General features: G+C 46.4%; 1 protein-coding gene across 1 annotated transcript; it reads right to left on the reverse strand.

The window, feature by feature from the left end:
- Window positions 1–7,072: 7,072 nt before the first annotated feature.
- LOC119177816 (neprilysin-2) lies at window positions 7,073–9,154 on the reverse strand. Its single transcript, XM_075867589.1, has one exon. It carries the CDS (start codon window positions 9,152–9,154, stop codon window positions 7,073–7,075), a length of 2,082 nt encoding a protein of 693 aa, XP_075723704.1.
- Between the last annotated feature and the right edge of the window lie 16,050 nt (window positions 9,155–25,204).

The following is a 25,204-nucleotide window of genomic DNA, read 5'->3' on the forward strand; positions in this document are numbered from 1 at the left end:
TCGATTGGTTTCCCAAATAGATAGCGCAATTTCTGCTTACAGACGTCCCAGCTAGTCAACTCTTCTTGATGTGTCTCGTACCAGACTTTTGCCGTGCCATGCAAGTAGAAGATGATGTTCGCCAACATAAGCGTCGGATCCCAATGGTTGCTGCTCCTGACGCGCTCATATTGAACCAGCCAGTCATCGACGTCTATGCTACTTGTGCCGTTGAATGGGCCTGGGTCACGAGGTTGCACCACAACGGTCGGCTGCGGGGTTGACGGATCTTGTTGACATAGAGTAGCCTGGTCAGTCATCGTGGTAGCTGCAATGCGCCGTCCGCTGCGAAGATCCACCTCGTTGGGCTGTATAGCGAGTGGTACCCCGCACCTCCACCAATGATGTTACGGGGAATGAAGTATACACTGGCGAGCAAATGCGTACTGGTGAATATACTGGCGAGCTAATGCGTACAACGCTGCTGCAGTCCGAGCACGTTCACGTTCAGCACTTCGTCGTCGTCATCCTCAGGCATCTACTTAGCCCGTGACAATATTAGCCGAGATATCAGTGCCGGACTCTGTCAATGGGCCGTTAATAATAGAATAAGTGGGCGAATTGAAGAAAGGACCGCACAGATGTACGCACTATCTTAAGCATACAATTCTGGGCGCACTTGATGTATGTACAACGAAACCTTTTCTACGTACAGCGGTCGTTGAATAATGATGTGCAACGGTCACTTTGGTCATTCGGTCAATCGTGAAGCGGAAGTAAATTCTAACGTGACATCCCTGACGCATTTCGCGAAAATGTCGACATTGGCGTCGTTGGTTGTGAACGAAAAATGAGCTAGTACGCGAACTAAAATTCGAGACAGGTGCAAATAAATTAATTGTAAGGGTGTTTATTTGACGGCATTCATCAACCGTGGGCAATGGCAATAGTCGAGGGGACGCGCGTACTTTCACGCGAGCAGCGTTCTTTCATAAAAGAACCGCAGGCGACAACCCACTAAATAAGGCGCTGGAGAGGACGGCCCAATATAAAGTTTGGTGCTTTCGTTAGGCATTGCAAAATAAGGAAAAAAAGTTTCGATGGTATTCCCAAGAATTCTGCGTGGAAATCGGGTGCTCCACCACAGGCCCTAATTCAGTGCTTGAAGCTACCTGAGGAAAAAGAAAAGGTATTTACTAATGGTTACAATGCTACGACTACTTTAAGGTATGTGATGTTCCGTGGCTGAATTGTATAATCACGCCATGCATCAAGACATGTGAACTGCACAATCAGATAAGAGGCCCACCCTTTATAAAGTGCTCAGACACATGGTGCAACAGCGCCTACAAAAAAAAAGCAGCGGCGTCGGTTCGCACGTTGCCTTACGGACGCTTGTAGTGGCCACTTCATTGATTCGCAAAAAAAAAATGGCAGACCCCCCGTACAGTGGAGATCGATGATATGCGACGCACGAATGAGAAATGTTGATACGTCCCTTTAAATTAAGCCCAACGTTACGAGGTGGAGGTGAATAATGCTGTACATGACTTCCGTGTCATGGTTATCATGTTTGGATGTGTCATTTACTTTAGTCATCCATTCACGTCACGTGATACCAAATTTAGTATACATTAGCTAGCAAAGCGGCCACGAGCACGCTATGGGAGTGCTCGTGGCTGGTATGTTGTCATGTTTTGACATAAAACGCGCGTCAGGATTATCATGTTTGCACCAGTCATATATTTCGTCATCCATTAACGCCACGTAACACCAAATTTGGTATATCTGGAGCTAGAAAAATGGCCGCGAGGGCATCATGAAGGGCTCAATATACTCCAATGTAGTGGTGACGCGCGCGCACGCTAGTCACAGCGAAGCTACGTTAGCAAAACGCGAGCACTTATAGTCTGACGCCAGGTGTGTCCAGCATCCGTCCGCACGGCCCGACGGCAATGGGCTAGGAATGCGACATCGATGCGTTACAAAGCCAACACTGAGTCTCCCTCTTTTCGCGACGGAGGGACACCGGACGCGCTGAAATGCGCATGTGTCAAAGCAACGCAGCGCAGCGTGCGCTTGCGAGTATATGGCAGGACCGGCGCCTGGCGTGGCAACGCCGGCGTGACGTGGCGAAATGAACGCCGGTGTCACGCCAGTCAGCACGCGCACCGCGTCACATCGAAATGTACTGGTGTCTTGACTTTAGCATGTAGTCATGTTCTCACATGATGCGCATATCATGATCATGTTTGCACCAGTCACCTACTTTCGTCATCCACTGGTGTCACGTAATACCGAGTTTAGTACATGTGAAGCGAGCGGAACGGCCGCGAGCGCATCAGGAGCGTAGCATGTAGTCATGTCGTTACATGACACGCTTGTCATATTTATCATGTTTGCACCAGTATCATACCTTCGTCATTCATTCACGTCCGGTAGTACCAAATTTGGTATATGTGAAGCTAGCGAAACGGCTGCCAGCGCATGATGAGCATGGCATGTAGTCATGTTATTATGTGAGAGGCATCTCATGATTATCATGTTTGCACCAGTCACATACCTTCGTCATCCATTCACGTACCGTAATACGAAATTTGGTATATGTGATGCAAGCGAAGCGGCCGCGAGCGCGTCATGAGCGTGTAACGTAGTCATGTTGTTACATGACACGCATGTCATGATTTTCATGTTAGGGTCTGTCGCTTTTTTTTTCGCCATGCAATCATGTCATACCATACCAGTTTTGCAACAAGCCATGAGAACGAAACCATCGAAAGAGCTGCAGGACCATGACTTGTAAGTCATGACATTCATGACATACATGTCACGATTTTCATGTTAATACTAGTCAAATATGTTCTTCATACAGTCATGTTATGCCATACCAAGGAGAAGGAGGAGGAGGATGTTGTAGGTAGCCGGCGGATCTAGCCTTGCATAATTTTCAGGCAATTGCCCCGCTCTGTTTTCTCTTTGCTATCCCGGCTGTGGCGGCTGCATTTCCGATGGAGGCGGAAATGTTGTAGGCCCGTGTACTCAGATTTGGGTGCACGTTAAAGAACTCCAGGTGGTCGAAATTTCCGGAGCCCTCCACTACGGCGTCTCTCATAATCAATATAGTGGTTTTGGGACGTTAAACCCCACAAATCAATCAATGTTTTCTCTTTGCTAGTTGTAGCTAATGGCCTTTGTTTTTTACTAAGCACGAGCAGGCTTTTAAAATAAAAATCGTGCTTAGCGCGACGTAATCCTGCATAACCCGGCTGCCTTTGTGCTATTTCACTTGCAGTATTTTTCTGGTACTCTATCTCGCTGCACTATACTTCAAACATAATTGTCACTTATCACCAGTAACATGCGAGGTCCGTAGCAATAACTGACTGTATACAGTCATGTTATGCCATACCAAGTTTGGTATCGATACCATTGACGGAACGGCCAGGAGAGCTAAAATTCGTAGGCGGCTAGATAGATAGATAGATAGATAGATAGATAGATAGATAGATAGATAGATAGATAGATAGATAGATAGATAGATAGATAGATAGATAGATAGATAGATAGATAGATAGATAGATAGATAGATAGATAGATAGATAGATAGATAGATAGATAGATAGATAGATAGATAGATAGATAGATAGATAGATAGATAGATAGATAGATAGATAGATAGATAGATAGATAGATAGATAGATAGATAGATAGATAGATAGATAGATAGATAGATAGATAGATAGATAGATAGATAGATAGATAGATAGATAGATAGATAGATAGATAGATAGATAGATAGATAGATAGATAGATAGATAGATAGATAGATAGATAGATAGATAGATAGATTCAAAGTCACTAAAGTTTGCTAAGAAATACTTCGCAAAAAAATGGGAAGTAGTGACTACTTCACAAATGTACTTGCAGTAGGCATTAGAGGATAGCTTTAAACGACCAGTGTTACTTGTACACACGTTCCTTTTCTTAATGGTTCAGGTGTCCACTGAAAAGTCGGAAGCATCATCATCAGCCTCACTGCGCCCACTGCAGGGCAAAGGCCTCTGCAATGTTGTGCCAATTAGCCCGGTCCTGTGCTTTTTGCTGCCGCGTTATACCTGCAGGCATTTTAATCTCATCGGCCCACCTAACTTTATGTCTCCGCTTCAGTGGGCCGTCGCGATAACTGTAATTAACAAAACTCTGCTTGCGTAAAGATGGGATTACATTGTAGTAATCCACGATTTCAACTTCTCTAGTAACATCGTACAATAAAATTATGCATGAATTAGTTGTATACGATCTAGGGACAGGTATGCTATTGTGTTCAACTTTTAAAGGCGAAGCTTAAGGATCTTCGCATTTTGAAGCATAGAGTGAATGTAAGCGGTTTCCTTAAACTCTATATGCTTGTTACGTTCATCTGAAAAACTAGAGACGTTGCTTACCATAAAACAACTTGAAAACGCGCTTTTGTTTCTGGTGTTGGAGGCTCAAAACTCAGGTAACCGGAAGTTTCTTAAGGCACAACACTTGCTGCTATTAGACACTCTTAGTTGGGCGTACGTAACGAGCCTACGTACACAACACTGCTGCGGGAGAGAACTGCGCATGTGCAGCACGTAACGTATTTATTCCAGGGATGCGCACGTACGCCCGTAACAAGACGCTGCGTACGTAACGCAACGCTTACTGCGTTACTTCTGGCGAGACCTCGAAGAAACCAGAACGAAAGTATATGGTGGCTGCAGTGGCGTTCGGCGCTGACAGCAACAGCGGACCCAATGCAAGCCATGTGTACGTACTTCCCAATGAAATGTGATGTTTTCATGCCAGACAAGGTGCATTCAAGCGGCGCGTTCCGGCATCCTGATGATACAGAAGAAATTCTCTGGCGTCTCACAAAAATCCTCAATAATCGCCTTCGATAGGTTGTCTGCGGGAACGCGCTTCGTTCTGCCAGGCCTCTCAGCGAATTAACCCGTAAAATAAACAGCAGCTTCGTACGTATACGTTCATTCATGGTGCAACGTAACACGTTCGATGTTGTGTGAGCTTTCACTCATTAGATGTGCCGGTAGTACATCGTAGGACGAAGAAACAGAAACGTGACCACTTGCTGCGGGGTACACTAAGCCTCATCCACAGGATCACTGTATAGAACACTGGGATCGATTCAATGCAGTCATGCCCGATCAGACGCTGTTCTTACATTGCGCACCCAAGTTCAAATAAACAAAGGTGAACGTGCGCATTCAGTGCACCCAAGAACGATGCTAAATATATACAAAGCGAACGCCACGGCCTGACTTGAAAGCTGGTGGCCCTTGCCTTGGCAGTCGGGATGTTTTTCGTGTGGACCACAAATGCCACGTTATCACTGGGACCACGGTACAGGGACCTATAGCATACTTCTAATGCCAGTGGCGCTGATAAGCATTCCAAACCCTTGCAACTCGTATGCGATTTATCTAAAATACTGAAACGCATCAAGGTACGTTAAACTAAAAGCGTTCTCGCACGCTTCACTTGCAGCGTATACGCAACGTAATTTTCACAGCGTACGCAACTTCTTCGTATCCCCAACTGAAAGTGTCTATTATCGCAACCTTGAAACCGTGTAAAGAGAAAGTGCCGTTCATCCGGTTAATAACGCTACGTGCGATGGGAGGGCCATAAAGTTTCCTGAAATTAACTAGAAGGAACTTTGGCGCTGTGATCGTTCAGCGACCATGGGAATGATGGGTATTACACACATTTGCCTAGTATTCGTACTTGCGGACGGCGAATCATACTTGCGGCTTCGTTTATTGCTGTGTTTCGGTTTTGTTTTGAAAGAAAGATTCAACGCTTTTGAACTTCGTGACCCTAATTGGGAAGGTAAGTTGAAAAGAATAATATGGTGAAGCACAACCGCGCTGAACATTTGTTAATATTTGCTTCGTGCGAAAACAGCTCCAAGCCACATGAGCACGTACGGAGCCAAAAGCAGGCCAGAAGTACGAATATTAGGCAAATGTGTGTACTACCCATCATTTCCATGCTCGCTGAAGCGCCGTGCGTTGCAGCTACCATAGGCACTAGCGCCAGTGTATCTCTATTGTACATTGGGAAACTTTATGGGGAGGGCACCCTGCAGCGCTTGCGAACGTCCGCCGTGTTGTACAAAAGATGTGACCGCCAAATACGCGCCACCAACACTTTTCGCCGATCGAAGTACGCGTCCTGTTCGTCTATGCAGTGTTCTCGCGGCTGAAATTGAATAAATGAGGTTTTCTGGCGGTATGAAAGGCCCTAGGGAGCTTACATGACGAACATGTAGGCAACCTAAGAGGCACAGCGAGTTGGCCCCGCCTGCACGATAGCTCCGCCATTCATGGAAGTTTGAAGGCATTCCAAAAATGGTCGTTGACGACTTCTTGCACACCGTAACCGCATCGGGCTTAGAGGAGGATCTGCGGATGCATTGTCGTCAACACGAATGGAAACGTTCGCAAATGAAGAATACGAACATTCCATTGTTTCTGAGCTGCAGCTGTTGGCTAATTAGTATTGATACTTAACTGCATTATTACTTGACTGCAAATGTTGGCTATTACGTATCGATAACTAAAACTGTTGGTTTATCAGTATTACCAAGAATTAACGCTTCTGTGGGAGATAATTAGCTATAGACTGCCTGGCGCGAATTCATCTTTATCCGAAAATAGCTTGATTATTGGAGCTTGCTTGCCTGAGCGATTTCTGTCATTTACCTTTTAGAGTTTCAAGGTGGCTTCAAATGACATAGTTTGCAGAAAAGAATGTCAAGCACGCATCTCGATTTATAGATGATTTCAGGCGTGGATGGCGCTCGAGTTACGTTGCAATTTATCACTGTGTCACCGGTGGCGATACAAATATACTTGTTTAATTAAGTTATATGCGTGAATAAGCGAGAAAGGCCTACATGAAATTGCTAAAGCCATTGTATATAAAACTGGGAAAAAGTTAGTGCTCTGTTTGGGGGATATATAAAATATATGTGACGAATAAACTTGATTTCAGTCTTATTTACATGATTAGTCACAGAGTCAATACTCTGTCACGGAAGCGTTCAGAAAAAGAATGAACACTTGTGAGGGACATTCATGGGCGACCCTTTACGGCACTTGAAGACGTCAGCGAAGAAAGAAGAATGCCGCAGGGGCACGTTGCACTCTCGTCGCTGGTCGGCGTCGTCTTTCTTGCCGCATAGCACGTAGCAGTAGCTCATGAAAAATATTTGCTTGTCGACAAAGGCTTCCAAGCCCTGAAGTCTCAAGTCCTCCACACCACCGGCCGTGCTTACCTCGTGCTCGGCGGCAGCCTTGAACGCCGAGTAGGACACTTCGAGGGCCGGTATCGCGGGGAGAACACTCATCGGTGCCTGGCCAGGTTCCGTTCCGAGATCGCAGCTGAGGCGACTATTGTACTCGGCCGACTCGGACTTGCCCCACCAGTGAATGCTCTCTCCGCGGTCATCAATCGTAGTGCCTCCGAGATCGATGCTCTTGACCATCTCTCTCATGATTAGCGTCCCCGCGCTGGCGTAGTTCATGGCGAACGTTCCTCCCGGGTAGTAGAGCGGTGGTTCCAACGCCACCAGAGCAGCGTCGACCGCGTTCAGAAGGTACGTGTAAGCGTACGCTTGGCGGCGAAACGTGCGCTGCTTCTTGTAGACGTCGCGAAAGCGCTCGCTCAATTGCAGGCGTTGGTAGACGCTCGAACTGTTCAGCCAGATCTCCATGAACGCCGCCTGGTTGATGCCGGGAAACAAGCCGTAAAGCGTCTCCCTCTGCAGGAAGAAATGCTCGGGGGGCAACGCGTTCAGAAGTATCCTGTCTATCTTGCGCGCCGCCGTTTCCCTTATCTCTCGGTCGACCCAAACCGTCTTTTTCATGATATTGTTGAACTCTGCTCGGAGATATTCCGTAAACTTCACGAATTCAAGACGTATATCCGGCGTTCGGTAAAGGTGCGTTATGTGGTTGCTGGAAGCGAGAAGCGCGAAGCGAGCGTTCACAAATTCCAGGCACGCAAGTTGCTTCTTCTTGTCGATGTTGTCCAGGAACATGAGTCCCGGCTTTCCGATAGCCACCCAAATGTGAGACTGGATGAACATCCAGGCGATTCCGATCAGCAGCTCGGCTTCGCTATACTCGCGAAAGAGAGCGTCGATTCTTTTCAAGATCTCCGGATCGTCGAGAACCACGAAGTTATCCGTTACCCAAGAGAGGCCTTGGTTGCTGTATGCGTTATTGAGGCCCTTTAGCCACAGTCCAGGTTCTATGCTCTCTGTCCGGGGGTCAAGGTCTCCTAGGACAAACCACGTCTGCTCGCCTTGAAATTCTTGGCTGTTGACGTAGGTGAATGACTTCTCCAACTTCTGCAGCAGAGAGGGCTCGTAGTCGACGTATTCTACTAGCTGTAATTCCTTGAGTTGTTCACTGGCCAGTCGCGCGTAGTCCACCAACGTCATTGGATTCTGGACACGATCACTCCAGATTACGCCGTTGTAACGCCTCCGGAATATTAGGACGTTGCCCGTACTTGCATTGGTAGCGATCTCTAGCCTGAACAGAAAATTCAAGTCGTAATTGGCCGCCATATTGATCATAACTTCGAGCGGACGTGTTTTAGAGGCATCGGGTTGTCTAGAGGGCCAATCCAGGTTGACAGCCTGCATGAAAGTGTTGAGCCAGAAAATGTTGTGATAAATATCGCTCTGTTGCGGCTCCAGACACTTGCCGTACATTCGGCTCGGCCTTCCGAATTTCCAAATGTCGGCTTCGAGTTCTTTGATCGTGTCTGTCGTGGCGTCTTGGTTTAGTTTGCCCTGTACAGATATGTCGGAAAAACCCTTTTGCCAACCGTCGCAAACGAAAGCGTAGAAGTCGACGCATGGGTCGTGGCTTGTGTTTATCGTGGCCGATAGTCTCTTGGCGTGCTCGATGCATGCGTCCGAGATGCAGTATCCGACCTTCTTGACGTGTCCCAAGAAGAGCAGAACAGCCAGGGCGCACGCCAGCAGCACAGATAAAAACACGGCCAGCGCCAGCACCAGCTGATCTCGACGCCGTGCCGACGCTTCCTCGTGTGTTGACGGCGCTGTCCTCCTTAAGCTTGCTCCACCGAGCCCAAGGTTCTGGAATGGCATCACCATACGTTAATAATTGACAAGCATAAAAGTGTCTCGTTGGTATCTGGTTTAACGAGCGTGTGAGGTTTAGTTTGCACAAAGCAGAACACGACAGGGAGAACGCAGACGACACAGGCACTGACAAATAACCACATTTACTCGATTGTGACACGACGAGTGACTTTGCGTTGCATCCAGGAAGAAAACATTGTATTATGGTGTTCTATTGCAACAAGCGGGTCGACTTTAGGTAACAAATATCAGGCAAAAGCTCGCTTTACGTTCGAGTAAACAGGGTATGTCTAGCTGTTTCGCCATGTCTGCTTTCTCTTATTTACTAAGGTTTTCAACTTTCTTTGGATAAATTGTTAGGAATGTTTAATCATCAACCTTACTATATTAGTGCCTTCCTCACTTGTCACATAATGTCCCCATAAAAGCAAATACTTATTTTAATGAATACAGGCATTATATGCATATCCTAGCAACGTCATAAAACTTAACTCACCCTGTCATCTATATATACCTCCGCGTCGCTATACATATATACCCTAAAACACTATATTGGTTTCAAAACTTTCACCTTCACAGCCCAGAGTACAAAAGGTGCTGTATGACTGGAAGACGACGAATTGTCACTCATCATTTGCCAAATCGAAAAGGCGCGTATATGATTTCTAGAATTTATCACAGAAATATACACAAGCTAATTCAAGACAGTACCAGCATGCATGCATGTGCGTTTGTCTCGGCACTTCTTTTGTATATAAATAACTTCATTATCCAGATTTAAGAGGACCGATTCAAACAATAATACACATTTATCACTGCTAAAAAAGTATATTTGGCCTATGACAAACGAGCGTACTACGGCGATGGATTTCATGCTATAATAAAGCAGCCACACTGAAGGTACAAATGCTAATAAAGGGGTGCAGCTGCGTGATCGCTCAAGATGTGTGCGACATCATACTTCTGTCTCACGGCAAATCTGACGTCAATAAAAAAATAAAATGTGGTGACATGGGGTGTCGTTTTCACAGCTTGCTGTCGCAGGACAAAAAACATAATATTTTAAAGGGATGTTTAGCCCCCGTGAGCCGTGGCTATGGGAGAAGTTAAGGTTTCTAATAAGCTTGCATGTAACATGCGTGTATCCTCGAAAATAATATTTATCGTGAAAAATCTGGAGCACGATTATATGCGCAGCTGTTTTACACGTTTTTACCACACCAGCGCAAAACGAACGAAGTCAAGCTTCTGTTCAAGCCAAGAACAAATCGAAAGCCAGCCTGGCTGATGATATGATCAGTGTTGATTGATATGTGGGGCTTAACGTCCCTAAACCACCATTTGATTATGAGAGACGCAGTAGTGAGGGCTCCGGAAATTTCGACCACCAGGGGTTCTTCAACGTGCGCCCAAATCTGAGCACACGGGCCTACAACATTTCCGCCTCCATCGGAAATGCAGCCGCTGCAGCCGAGATTTCAACCCGCGACCTGCGGGTCAGCAGCCGAGTACCTTAGCCACTTGACCACCGCGGCGGGGTGATATGATCAGTGTTGAATACAACAGAGTGCAGGGCGCGATTCACTCTCAAGCCCCATAAATGACACAACAGCAGCTAGCTAATGTATTCACTACCTTGACTGCCAAAACACCCCAGTACCCGAGGGCCACGCAAAAACGGAAACAGAGCACAAATGAAGCATAGCCGACGTCCAGCCCGTCCATCTAGCGTAGTTGCGAGCCAGCTATCAGTTAACCTATCAAAAAGAAGTTGTTCACAAACAACAAAAGCAACAGTCTTCTTAAAAGTTGCTTGGTGTCGATACTACGCATTTAGTCCAAAATCAAATGTGAAAGTGTTTCGTGCACTCATGTGACAGAAAATGTCGCTTTCGATGAACAGCAGTAATTTTCAAGCGTTACAAGAAATTACAAACTAAATACATTCCTTCTGCAGTCATTTAGAGTTGCTGTAAGCCTCCCCTATTTATCACTTAGGGAAACAATTTTTCTCGTGTAGCAGTTTTGGAAATTTATCAAGTCATTCCAGGATACACAGACCAATAGTATGAACTATCATTAAGCGAACAACTTTAGGCATACTGCTATTGTTAAGCATGCTAATAAGTAAGTGTCTCAGTTATAGAGTACCACCGAAAGAACTGTATTACGCTAAACAAAAACACAACAAGCTTGCACGCCTTGTGCCGTAAACTCTATCATAACCAACTGGGATCTCTTCGTTGGTGACGTACAATTTCTGTTACCTAATTACCAGTGACTCAAAGAGCCATCCGTAGGCGTTTTGAAGTGACATCTCACTGTGGCTGTCTAGATCACGTGAAAGTTTCTGGCTTTCTCGTTCTTAGCAGAATTACAGCTACAAGCTATGCATCAACTTTATCGTGCTGTAAGCAGAATTTCTTTATTTGTTTGCATCCATTCCTAATTTCTATTGTGTTGCTATCCAACAAACTTTTTGTTTATCAAAAGAGGTGGTTGATAAACATTTTGTCACAAAATTATTCGAGGTGTCCCTTAATGGCGACATGGTGGCAATAATTTCCACGTAGGAGCGGTTGAACCTTGACAACTTTAAAAAAAAGAGCGCCTTTTTCCATCGGAAGTTTTCAGCGAAACATTACTCTCCAGCAGAATTTGATGAGAGGGGGGGGGGGGGGATTCTAGGGTATCTCTTTTGTCTACTGTACTGCACCCATGTACCCGACGGTGATGTTTGGAATTCCGCTTGAGTTATCAGGATATTGTTACGCTACAAGTTAGTAAGAATATTTTTGTGTTGTCAAACATTGTTTAATTAGATCAGATATTTTAACTAACTTTTGAAGTAACAAAGATAGATAAAACATTTCAATAAAAAAGTTGTTGAGGGGTTTGGAAAACGTCCATTGAAGTATTAGTGTTTTTCAGCTAATTGAAAATGCCCGCGAGGTACAAAAAAAATACCACGTGACAAACCCTCTCGTGCGTCAGTGCGCACGACGATTCTAGTGCTCCCCAACGTTCCGCGTACGTACGGCACGCTTCCCTCGCACCGGTTCATGACAGCGATAAGCAGTCACAGCAGTTATCGTTTTGGTGCCAATAGCAAAACGTGTTCATCGTAAAGCCACCACCATCGTTGCTACCCTGCCGAAACAGCACAATAGGGCGAATGTTGTTGTCGTTCGTACGCAGAACGTTATCGAGCACTAGAATTATTGTGCGCACTCGCACACCAGTGGGTTTGTCACGTGGTATTATTGTATTTTGCAGGCATTTGTAATTCACAGAAAAACACTAATACCTAACACATATAATGTTCAAAACTGTCTAATCGGAAGTTTTGCAAACCAATCTACAACATTCTCTTTCGAATTTTTTTTCTATCTTCGTTTCTTGAAAAGTTAATTAATTAAACTGATCTATATAAACAATATTTGAGAACAAAAAAATAGTCTGACTAAATCCAGGCAACGGTGAGCAAAATGCATTTGGTCGCATCATAATCGCGTGTGCCGGCATATTTTTAAACTCTGGCTAAAGTTACCTGGGGCACCCTCCATATTTAAGGTGGAAAGAACATCAATATCTTCGCCAATTTTTTGCCGACGCCAACGTGATGAGTGCTCCCGTTTCATGTGTCGCTCGTCAGAAATGGACGAAGTGAGACCACCGTGATTCTGTTGGCGTCTCGCGGCGTTAACACCGGCCACTCCAAACGATTGCACGACAAATTCATTCACATGCAAAGCATCGAGTGGTCCAGTTCGGCCGTGTCGTGAAAATCATGTGCGCAATACTTAGCTCGACAACCAAAGAGAAATACAAGAGATACAACTTTGCGCGGCACGATACGTAAGTTGTAAAACGAAGCGGGTCAGTTTACTCACAAACAGTCGGCCTGGTCTGGACTCGTATTCGGTGATGGACTTCCGACTGCGCATGTCGCTAAGGGCCTTCCTTTTGGCTTCGATGTCAACCATTGACTTCTTTCTGCGAATATTGAGCGTGGTGAGAAACTTTCCTTTGGAGGCCTCGACGTTAGGACAAGCGTTTTGTTTAGTGGCTTCCACTTCAACGATGGATCGGGTAGGACGAACATCCTCGGACCGGCGAGTGTGAGGTACGGCGGTCGCTTTCTCCACATCCTGCATCGGAGAAGCGTGTTTTCAAATATCCTGAATATTTCTGATACACAAAAATGGCCGTAAAGTTTAGCGTGAAGTTACTAAACCGTGATCGGCTTTGTTTAAAAGTTGACATGACGTTGACGCAATTTTAAGTTTAAGTGTAAAGACCAGTGGATCTCAGTTATGGATGTTTCGGAAACCCCTTGTGGATCGGTGGATGTGATAGCCATCTCTTGCAGCACGGGAAATGTGGGAGGGGGTCATAAATTGATACAACGTGCAGAATGAAATTGGTGCACTTTATTTCTTCTTTGAAAAGATTGGTTAAGCTAAAGTCTCGCGCCAATTACATCTAGGTGGCTTGGCAGTAAACTCTGTGGTCTGCAGCCACATTCTACCTGTGGCAATCTTAAGTAGGATTTTAAAAAAATCGATGGAGTGGAAATCATTGCCCAGGAGTGAAGCCGGGCCTCTGGCAAGATGGTGGCTGCGGCGGCCTTTTTACTAGGTGCATGATAAACTATCACCGTACAGTGATTAAAAAAGGGAAGCTTATTGTACACTTAGCTTCTACGTACACAAACGAAACATCGAAAACAATTAAAGACAGTACACATCTTACAAATGAGCACCAAAATCTAATTGACCACTATTTATCGATATGTTACAAGTCAAAGTAAAGTTAAAATGAATCAAGTTAATCACATTTTACATGATAACACATATGCATGCGTACTAGAGTCGGCGCATGGCTAGTACGGGACAACTGGAAACCACAGCTGTCCCTCTCTTACTTTGAAGAAACGAGTGTGCCATCGTCGAAGGAAGGCCTCTTCGCCATGCGTTTCCAGCTGCTGCTCTAGGTAATTCCACACAATGAGCCGTATTTCCGGTAGTGCGGTATAGGCCCCTCCTTGTGGCTCTTGCCGTACTTCCGCTAAACAGCGTCGCCAACACAGTGCGTACAAAGTTACTGTAAAGACCAGTCTTGCAAACAGCACACGCTCTGTTCCCATGTGCGCCGTGCGAAAGCCAAAGAGGCGTTGTACAATGTGCCAGACGCCCCTAACCACCGAGCACTGAAAAAAAAATGGCAGCATATCCACGGAGTGAATTATGGAGAGTGGGGCGAAGAATTCGTCCGTCCATTCGTTCTTGCTTCCGTCCGTCCATGCGTCCGTCAGTGTGACCGTCCATGCATCCATCAGCCCGTCCGTGCGTGTGTCTGTTCCTGTGTCCGTCCCTGCGCTCGTCTATGCAGCCGCCCCTGCGTCTGTTCATGCGTCCATCCATGCATCTGTCTATGTGTCCGTTCGTCCATTTATTCAACACTCCAAGTACCACCATCTCGCATCTTTTCATCATATATGCCCCATATAGAAGCACCGCCATCCAGCGGACATTCCAAGGACTAAACGAAAGGTGCCACACGCACACTTTCTTACGGCTTGCGCTTCGGGTCCACTTCCCACCTTTAACCACCTCGAGTTCATGGTATATACTAGTTCACTGTATTCATGGCACTGCGGCCGAACGCTCGCTAAACCTTTCGAAAACAAAGGAGGTTACGCCCAGCGAGTATGGCGTAGCAAACTTTTCCAGTCAGATAGTGCTCAATGTACATGCCAATGGCTGCTAATGAGAAATGAGAGGCGGAGAATCCGGCTTTTACTTTCTTACGGCTTGCGCTTCGTATCTACTTCCCATTTTCAACCACCTCGAGTTCATTTATGGTATATACAAGTTTACTGTATTCATGGCACTGCGGCTCAACGCTTGATAAACCTTTCTAAAACTAAGAAGGTTACACCCAGCGAGTATAACGTAGCAACCTTTTCTTGTCAGATAGTGCTAAATGTACATGCCAATGGCTGCTAGTCGTGATCGCAGCCAGCGCGTTAACTAAAAGCCGAATGCTCCTGTCTCTCATTCCCCATTAGCAGCCATTGACATGTACATTGAGCACTATTTTTTATCGTTCAACAACGCACGGAAGAAGTCTCTCACCGGCACCACCTTGGAGGTCAAAATGTTATACTTGTTAAATACTACGGGGGACGAACGCGTGCCGCTATAAAGAGCTTCGCCCCTAAAAGAGCATGTTGGGCCATCTCTCGTTTGCCGAAGTTTGGGCGGCGGTCATTTGAAACGACTCCCCATTGTGCTATCCGTTCACGCGAAGGCAATGCCCTCCATCTTCTCAACCCAGTCAAATTCGCGGACCTGGTTAGGTACGCGATTTCAACGCCATCCTTTCCATTTTTTCGTGCAGGATGCTGTTTCTTCCTCTTTGCTCAGTGTGCTACTTCTCACCATTTCGCTTATTTCCTGCGATGAAACATCTTCCAGAGTGCATGAACCTATTGATTCCACTGTTCATTTTAAGCGAATGGCAGCTCTGCAAAAGTTAAGCGGAACTTTCGCTCGTAGTTTGATGTACGTATTGGCCATGAAAGTACATTTTAGTGTACTGCTCCAGTACATCAAGAGCCTGTACCCGGGGTACTTGCTGTCATCCAACAGCTTCTGTGTTGTTTTTGCAGCCAGTGCTTTCGTCAATGTTGGTATGTCTGGGATGCTCAAGCCTCCGCGGTTTATGGGAAGCTGTAAAAATTTCCTCTGTACCTTCGCTGGTTATCTTCCCCAGAAGAAGGTCCCCACCATGGAGGCGAGGCGTCCTGTAACACGGCGAGGTAGAAGGGCGTTGTGTGCTATGTAAAACGCAAAAGCGCATGACTGTGTCTTGATGACTGTTGCTTTTGTCGTTAGTGACAGGTTAGAATGAGTGGCTGCTGCTATGACATCAGTGGATCTCCTAAGCACATCATCCCAGGTCCTTTTTGAGACATCTCCTTCCTCAAAGTAAACGCCTAACACCTTATCAGCTTGAACGTATTCTAAGTTTCCTGGCAATAGTTCTTTGAAGCCTGCAAAGCGCAATGCCTTACTTTTGGTGGTGTTTAAAAGAGCACCAGACAGATAAGAAAACCCAGAAATGTCAAGGAATGTACTATAGCTAGACAAAATACGATAAAATACCGAAATATTATCGACGTATGCGACAATTTTGAAGTTTTCTTTGCCTGGAATCGGGAAACCCACTATGCGCTCGCAGTTTGCAACCTTTCTAATCAAAGGCTCTAGAGAGAAAATGAATAATAACGGCGACAACGAACAGCCTTGCCTCACCCCTTTTTGAATAGCAAAGCTTCTAGTCACTTCATTGTTGAAATAAATACAGCTTGATGGATCCTGATAAAGTATTTCTACCAGTCGCACATACTGCTCTAGGAGGCCAAAGATGCGCAAAATAGCGAAAAGACACCGATGTTCAACCCTATGAAATGCTTTGGCCTTTACAAGAGAAATGTATACTCCTGAGATCTGTTTTTCTTTGACATATTCGAAGAGGTTTCTGATCATTGTAAGAGCTACGAAGATGGAACGTCCTAGTACTGCACATTGCTGCAAGGGGGACACAATCGCTTTCAAGAGAGGCTGCAGACGCCGTGATAGCAGCGTGGCTACTAACTTATAGTCTGTGTTTGGAGGGGTAATGTGCCTCCGTGATTTAGGATCGGATGGCTCCATACCCTCTTTCAGCAATAGAATCACCCTTCCTTCGCAGAAGGACTGCGTTTTTTGGTCATCACGCAACAAAATATTCGCGAGATCGGTGATCGCATCTCCCAAGATATCAAAGAAACGTAAATAAAATCTCGTAAGTATTCCGTATGGGCCTGGTGACGTGGACGTATTCACTAATTTCAGGGCGTACCATACGTCTTCTTTATCAGATTCTGCATATAATACTAAATTGTCTTCCGAGTCTATAGCGATGGCGAACCTTCGCAAAAGGCTGAGAGTTAGGCAGTAAACTCGTCGTCCTGTGCGTCATCGTCTGCAGTAAACAGTTTTGCAAAATAGTCTCAGAAAACCTTTTTAAATTCATCCGGGTTATTAACAATGGTACCATCCTCTATCAGCGCCTCATTGATGTAGTGGGGCTGGCATCGACGATCGCGGTTTCTTTGGGCAAATGTCAAGTTTTCAATTTCATCTGTCGAAACGTGTATTTCTCTTGCGAGCCTTGTAGTATAAGACCTCTGCTTTGAAGATTTTGATATTTAATTTTTTTGCGCTACAAGGTATTCAAGCATAGCGAAGGTAGTTGACCCACATCTTTCAATAATTTGAATGCGTCAGGGAATCTCATTCATCTTGGCCGTGAGGCGAGCGTGGCGCGCTTTTCCCGCCTGTTGAATATGAGGCGCTAGCGAGATTTTAAGTGGTCCCATGTAGTCAGGGTTATGCAACCCGCTTTTGCCAGTGATGCCGCCAGCTCAGTTTGAAGTACGGAAATGCTTTCGTCATCGTGAATTATAGTGGGGTCCATCCTCCATGGTTTGTGGATGCTCGTTGTTGTGCTCACGTTGAACGTAAAGAGTAACAGAGCGTGATCGCTGAGTTTCTGCTGGCTTGGCGCAAGCTTGACCACCTCGCATGCTTGTAGGTTCACTAAAAAGTCTTCGGGCAACTCTATCGATTCGGCTTTGGTGAATGCCACAAGCGCGGGTTGTGATGAACCCGAATCCATGTAGAGACCCATCTGTCAGCTTGAAATCTTGAACTAATTGATGTAGTTCTCTGGCGTAAAAATTGTTGGCGCCTTGGCTGGGACCCCTGACGTGTCGTGTAGTATCGAGCACGCAGTTGAAATCTCCGACAAGCACATATGATATCGGCTCGATCGAAAAATTTCTCACACCTTTATAGAACCCGTTCGTTTCTGACCTAGTTACGGGCACATATACGTTGACAATTAAATCTGACTCGTTTGCAGTTAAGTACCACATCTACTGTTATGATGTGGCCTTCGGTGTCAACAAGACAGTGAGCACCCCTCCTCAGCGTTGCGTTCATGAAAACAACTCCTGTGCCACGTGCACGCGCATCTGGAGTGATAAGAAGGCCTCTACATGAAACCTTTTCTGAAACTCCGCAACGTCAAGCTTAGTACGAAAGTTTGTCTCCTGCAAAAAGAGCATGTCTACGCGATGCGCCCGCGCGAGGTCAAGTACTGCCTGCTGCTTCACCGGATTTTGGAAACCGCGAACATTGAACGACATAAAAGAAAGTGATACCATTGTTGAAATAAAGGCGAGGAGGTTACTTAAAGGAAAGAAAGGTAAGAGAGAGGAGAGCCAAATGCTAAAAGTAGATATCGTCGTCACTCACAGTTGGTGACGTTTGCCGTGGTGGTGATCCAACGCGGGGTTCCTAAATGTTCCCTGACTAGCGGAGTCGCTGCCGCTGCTCCCGCTGCCTGGCCCATGGAACGGCGTTGTTAACCCGGGGGAAGTGGTTCTTAAAATTGGAAAAGAAAAGAAAAGTGAACCCCGCAACTGTCTGCAGCTAAGTGCGACACCTCAGCAGTGGTTCACATGGGAAGGGGAATGGGGGATAATAGACTTGAGCGAAGAGAGGAAAGAGAAAGGAGAGAGCGAAGAGGAAAAAGGCACCTAATTTCTGTCTGCCTTCAGGCGACACGGCGCAGTGCCTTATAGGGGTGGGGAGAAGGAGGGATAAAAAGAATAGAAGGAAAGTAGAAGCAGAAGAAGACAGCCAACGAGAGGAAAAAAGAAGGAGATAGGAAAGTGGGGATCCGGTCGAAGCAGTCCAAGGGCGGGGTGCCACAATGCGAGAGCTACACGGCGTCAGGAGACCGCGGAGGGCGAACCAGTCGGCGGGAGCTACGCTGAAGTCGGAGATCGCGAGGGCACAACCGTCCAGCTTGAAATCCTGCGAGCGAAGCCGCGTTGTTAACCCGAAGGACTCGATGCAGCTTTAAATCGTGCGGGTTTGGTAGAAACCTCTGTGTCCGCCGGTTTGCTCCGCGTTCGTGGTCGGCTCAATGTCGAAGGCGTAGCGTTTATGTTCTTCAATGTAGTCGACATTCCAAGGTTAGCGTTTGGTGTGCTGTCACTGCCATCTGTCGCTGTCGTGGCAGAGGAAATCAAAGCAGTGCTTTTAGGGGTGAAGCTCCTTATGGCGTGGCTTGTGCGTTCTCGCAGTACGTAAGCACCAGCGGCACATACCTGAAATAGCGGTCCTTACGATTTTGAACTCCAAGGTGGTTCCGGTGAGAGATTTCTTCTGTGCGTTGTTAAACAATAAAAGATAGTGCTCATTTCACATGTTAATGGCTGCTAAGGGGGAATGAGATACAGGAGCATTCGGCCTTTAGGTAACGCGCACGCTGCGATCCCCATTAGCAGCTATTTGCATGTACATTGAGCACGATCTGACAAGAAAGGGTTGCTACGTTATACTCGCTGGGTGTAACCTCCTTAGTTTAGAAAGGTTTAGCTAGCGTTGGACCACATAGCCTTGAATGCAGTGAACTAGTATATACCATGAACTCGAGCTGGTTAAGGGTGGGAAGTAAACCCGAAGCGCAAGCCGTAAGGAAGTGTGCATGTGCCACCTCCCGTTTAGTCCTTGAACTATCCGCTGGATGGCGGTGATTTTTTATGAAGGATTAATGATGAAAAGATGCGAGATGGTTGTACTTGGAGTGCTGAATATATGGACGAACGGACACACAGAAAGATGCATGGATGGAGGCATGAACGGACGCAGGCGCGTATGCATGGACGAACGCAGGGACGGACGCACGAACAGACGCACGCACGGACGGGTGGATGGACGCATGGACGGTTACAGAGACGTACGCAGGAACGGACGGAAGCAAGAACGAATGGACGGACGAATGCTTCGCCCCACTCCCCATCATTCACTCCGTGGATATGCTGCCATTTTTTTTTGTGATGCCTCGTGTAATGGGTACCTGATCGTATGGCCTTTGGCGCTTCTCTGACGCAATTGATGCGCTGCAGCTATGTCGAGTTTCGATGCTGCCTACTGGAGAAGATAGGTCACTGGAAGTTTCCGTGGAACTCCCATTTGGGTGTTCATGTTGCGTCTTAGCGGGCTGTTCATCTGTAGTTGCCCCGTCTGGCGTACTGGCTGGCTTGACACGAGTAGCGTCTACCGACTGCACGTGCGTATACGAAATCATTGGTCAGGCTCTCTTAATCCCAGTGGTCTGGTGTCTTGACTCGTGTCGTTTTCTTTTGAAGACGCAGTACTTCATATGTTTAGATTGCTTGGCCACACTTGAGGAGCTTGAAGAGGATTTTTCAATTGTTGGAAAGTCCTGGACACTCGGTGACAGCGTCTTCTGAGCTGCATCTACGTAGTATCTGCGCTTGAATCATTTTTTGGTCGTGTATTCACCTCCACACATTCTGCAGGCTTCAGTGCACTCTTCTACAGCGTGTCCGTACGCGCTCCACCTATGACAAAAAGGTGTTACACAGGCCACGGCCATGTGGCCTTCATTGTGGCAACACGCACAGACGTTACGCATGCCACGGTATTCCACCATAACGAGGTGTTCATGGATTGAAATGAAGTTCGGCGCGGGCTTTGCCATTTCCATCTTCACCACTCGTGTACCGGTAAATGTAGACTGACGTCGTTGCAGAGTAACATATGTTATACTACGTACTATGCCGAAAAGCTGCAAAGCAGAGACGACTGCGTCATCGGGTACGTACGGCGGCAACCTGTACACACTCACGAACACACTTGGTGGGCCGACACATCCACTTGAACAGTTTTCTTCTGAAGGGCATAACCTTTATTCACCATGGGCTTGGTGGTTTTTTTCCGCCGTCATCATTGCTACCAAGAATTTCAAAGCGGCGAGGTGGTACAGGAACAACACCCCTTCTCTACCGGAAGTCGGCATTCTCTAGTAGACTTCTTCTGAAATAAATGTTTTTACCACCACCACCACCACCACCTACCGGTCGTCTCTTGAAACATTCGATGATCTCAACGACGGAGACCGCGCCTTCAGGAACGGTTAACGTCAAACAATGTTCTTTTGGCGGGGTGCATACTGGCCTCGACGCTATCCTCCCGGGGGTCGGCGTCTTCTCGGCCGATGCCCCGGGGAATCAGCATGCGGTTGAGACGCCGAAAGGACGCCGCCAAAACCCTGGACGCACGCGTCCGCGAGAGCCGCACTCACACAATTAAACACGAACACAGTTGAGGGTAGTATGGAAAAGTGTATGGGTCACGAAGTTCACAAAGTGCGTCTCAAGGTTACTAGTTTTTCTTAGTGAGCCTCTAACCGGAGGCAATGTTTTTGGGAAGTTCAGTCACCCGTACTCATTTCCGTGTCTGATTTCGTCGTGACCAACTACCTTTTAATATATAACCAACGTAGAGTGTACATTAACATATCAAAGACACTTGAACTGTAAGTGAGCACTACCAGAAAAGAGCATGTTTCCGCCACCTTGGCAGTAGCAAAAGCTGGCTTCACTTCTGCTGGCAAGGCATTGCCGGAGCTTCCACTACAGCATTTTTAATCCTCTTTGGTCAAGCTATGCTTTCTCTTCAAATATGGAAGCCTAGAAAAATTATGCTTTTGTGCATATGTCCTAGAAAGCGGCAACAAAATCTTTACAAACTTCAATTGGAAAAGGAGAAACACAAGTAAGCCCAGCCACAACACAAATGTACCATGCCGTGAAACATAGTATGTGAAACATGGAACATTTAGTTTTTAAATAAACTTGCATTTTTTTTGTGGGGGGGGGGGCTTTAGGGGGTGGTTTGTGGAGCCCCGAAAATGGCTTCACGGATCTCTGAAAACCACTGATCTAGACTAACACTGACTTGGAGAGTTTTGCCTGGATACAGTGTTGAGCGTTTGGGTTATCGCCCACTTCTCGGTCATTGTACTTCCCGTAAACGTAGCTGTGAATCTTGAGCACCTTTGCAAACACTATATGCCTTTATTGTTTTTATTATATCATTAGCTAGCAAATCTACACTCAGTTTTAATCTTGTTTATCGAGAATTGGAATGAACTGCCTTCATATTTCGTCTCATTACATAACTTTATTTGACTTAAAGATCCGTTGATATTCCTGTACACAACATCCGCTGCAGATGTTCAGAGCTTCTCTGGAACTTTTACCAGAATTAAGTGACTTTGCTACTGTGTGCTCCAAGTTATAACTTGGAGCACACAGCCACCCCAAGTATACGAACTCAGGGGGTCTTACTATGCGGAGTCCTCCATTACACCTCTCATAACCTGAGTCGCTCTGGGAGGCTAAACCCGCAAAAAGTTTTACCAACCATTCCTTTTAACTAACGATAAGGACAGCGCTGTCGCGAGACGCTTACAAAGGTCGCAGGTTTGGTTCCTTCCACTGGCAAGCTGCCTTTTCATCCATTTCACTGGTCTTCACAGCTATATCACAAATATTTCAATACACTCAAAGAAATGGCACAATTAACACTTCCTATATACTTTCTCCGGCTTCATTATCTTCTGCTTTTTATTAGGGTTGTGTCAAACAAATAAAAAGCCCTAGAATTTTTTTTCTTGTTCGCGCATAAAATTACTCATGATACCACTCGTCGTCACACCACCGACGGTGGAATTTTTTAGCGTCACAAGCAATTAGCCACAGCACTTCCAATTTATAAAATATTCGGAAAATTTGCCTTAAGAAATCAAACTGGTATAAAATTGATGACCCTGGCTATAGTTAAAAGTTGTATTGAATATGTACAACATCACAGCATGAAATTATTTCCAAGAAGGACAAATTAGTTGTCAGAATATTTTACAAAAATAATTGAATAAGTTCTTGAAAAAACAGGTGCCTTTGATCGTTTGCGAGCATTCCACCGCCGGACGAAAAAGATATCAGCCACGCTATTTCTTTGTACGTGACCTTTGATCCTCAGCAGCAGCGCGCGACACAAACTTAAACCAAGGAATACATTAGGGCGCACGAACGCTGGCGTGCGAGCGCCTCTACTAACAGACACAATGGTGAAGTAAAACTAGCATACCAGACACGGTGACATTTAAATCGAGCATAATGAGTGCTACCAGTACTCGGCTCACCTCACTGGGACCTTGAGGCGCTGAGTTGGTTTTTGTCGCGTGCTTGCTTTTCTTGCTCGGCTCCTCGGTCGGCTTCCTCGAACCCGTTGAACCCGTCACTGCGCCCTTGGGCGAGCCTCCGGCTTTCAGCTCCCGATGAGCCATAACAAGGCACGGTGTGTCTCGCCGCTGTACTCGTGGGAGGGGAAGGTTGCGATGCTACAGCGGGCTCTTCTCGCGTCCTCTTGGTCAATGGTTCGTCCTCGCGCCTGGCGCTGGAGGAGGCGGTCTCAATGGCTGTGGGACCTTCACTGTGGTGGAATTGGGGAGTTATTCACGAAGGATGGCCGGTTCTCTTTCGTGAACGAGGGCAGAGCGAGCGTAGAACGAGCCAGTCTTGAGCTGGTCTTTTTCTTCTTCTGCTGTGCCAGCACGCGCTTTTGTTGTGGTGATGATTGCTGCGGCTGTTGTGGTCATCGTGCGGCCACAGTTCCTGGTTCGCGCAAACGAAGAAGATTGATCACTGAAGGCAGGGTGGAGCACGGAAGAAGCGGGACAAGAAAATGTAATTATTCTATTTATTGATAATAGAGTATTAACAATTATTAAAGGACTAAAATGAATTATCAAAAATAAGGCTCTCGTTGGCTACTGAAGGGGCTGACAACCGCCCAAAACATGGAATGAGATGACTCCACTAATGGAGAGATTGTCTGTGCTAATGACTCTATTGTGCTCAGACGTTTCCCTACCCCTTCCCTTTTTATTCCGGAGCGTCAATAGAGTTGTTTCACTCACTCATTTTCACCTCGCAAGAAGACTACACCCACTTTCTCATCCAAAACTTACTAGGCCACAGGCCCTTACGCTCAGACTACTGCTGACGGACACGTACCCTAACCTGAGCTCCCTTCACGCTATTAATCTTGACGTGGTATACAATTGACGCTTGCCCCACGTGTGGGGACGTAGCCACGCTGGCCCAGATGCTCTGGGAGTGCAAGGCAATGTACAATAACCCCGACACTACTTCGGTCAGGTGGGAGGCCGTCCTACGCAGCTTCCTCTTGGCCGACTGACTTTGGGCCGTCCAGCAGGCCTGCGGAGCGGCCGAATGGCTTGGCCTGACGGTCCCGACGTGGGAGTCGCCCGCGGCACGCTATCGCGCGCCTTGCACGACCACAATAAGGTTTCGCACAAACCGACGAACTCACTCACTGTTCTATTGACTCAAAAATAGTCTGTCCTATTTTTTTTTCATGAAAGGTGGACTTCTAGTAAAGACGATAGTCTTTCTTGGGGACCTTCGACGCAAAATTTTTTTGTATGTCTGTACTTTTGTCTGTTTGTCCACTCTTAACTGCACCTGGTACTTGAAACGACTGACCCCATCCGCAGTACCAACCAACGTTTCTCAGGGTTTAGCGTTCATACCAGTGCAATTGTCAATTATTAAGCAATTATTTCGCAAGTCTGCGACACCATAACAACCCACGTATATATTCTGCATGTGCATCTTTTACTAGAAAATGCATACATAAGTAATTTTAAGGACCATGGGGCTTATCACGCTGCGCTGACAATGCAACGCTCGCACGAAAAGATGAGTGTTTTATACGCTTTGCTAAGACGCGATGGTGGTGGAATTTACTCGTCGCCTTGCATTCCTCACCTTATCACCTCTGAGATTGGCGCGCACACCCGTCTCAGAGTCACGCGCTTTGTTTGTCGAGAAAACTGCCAGATGGCGCTCATGTCTCACGTGTAACGTGACTTGATGCGCTCGTTCGCCTCCGCTGCACGCTCGAGGCACTCTAACGCAGCGCCTCCAAAATGCCATTCGCCAATTTTCTTGCGCAGAACATCAAATTAATTCTTCCCTCTCTCCACACGCAAGACTATCCTCTTTCAACGACATTTGCAGAGTACATGCAGATA

Source organism: Rhipicephalus microplus, chromosome 1, assembly GCF_043290135.1.
Source record: "Rhipicephalus microplus isolate Deutch F79 chromosome 1, USDA_Rmic, whole genome shotgun sequence".
In the NCBI taxonomy this organism is placed as follows: Eukaryota; Metazoa; Arthropoda; class Arachnida; order Ixodida; family Ixodidae; genus Rhipicephalus; species Rhipicephalus microplus.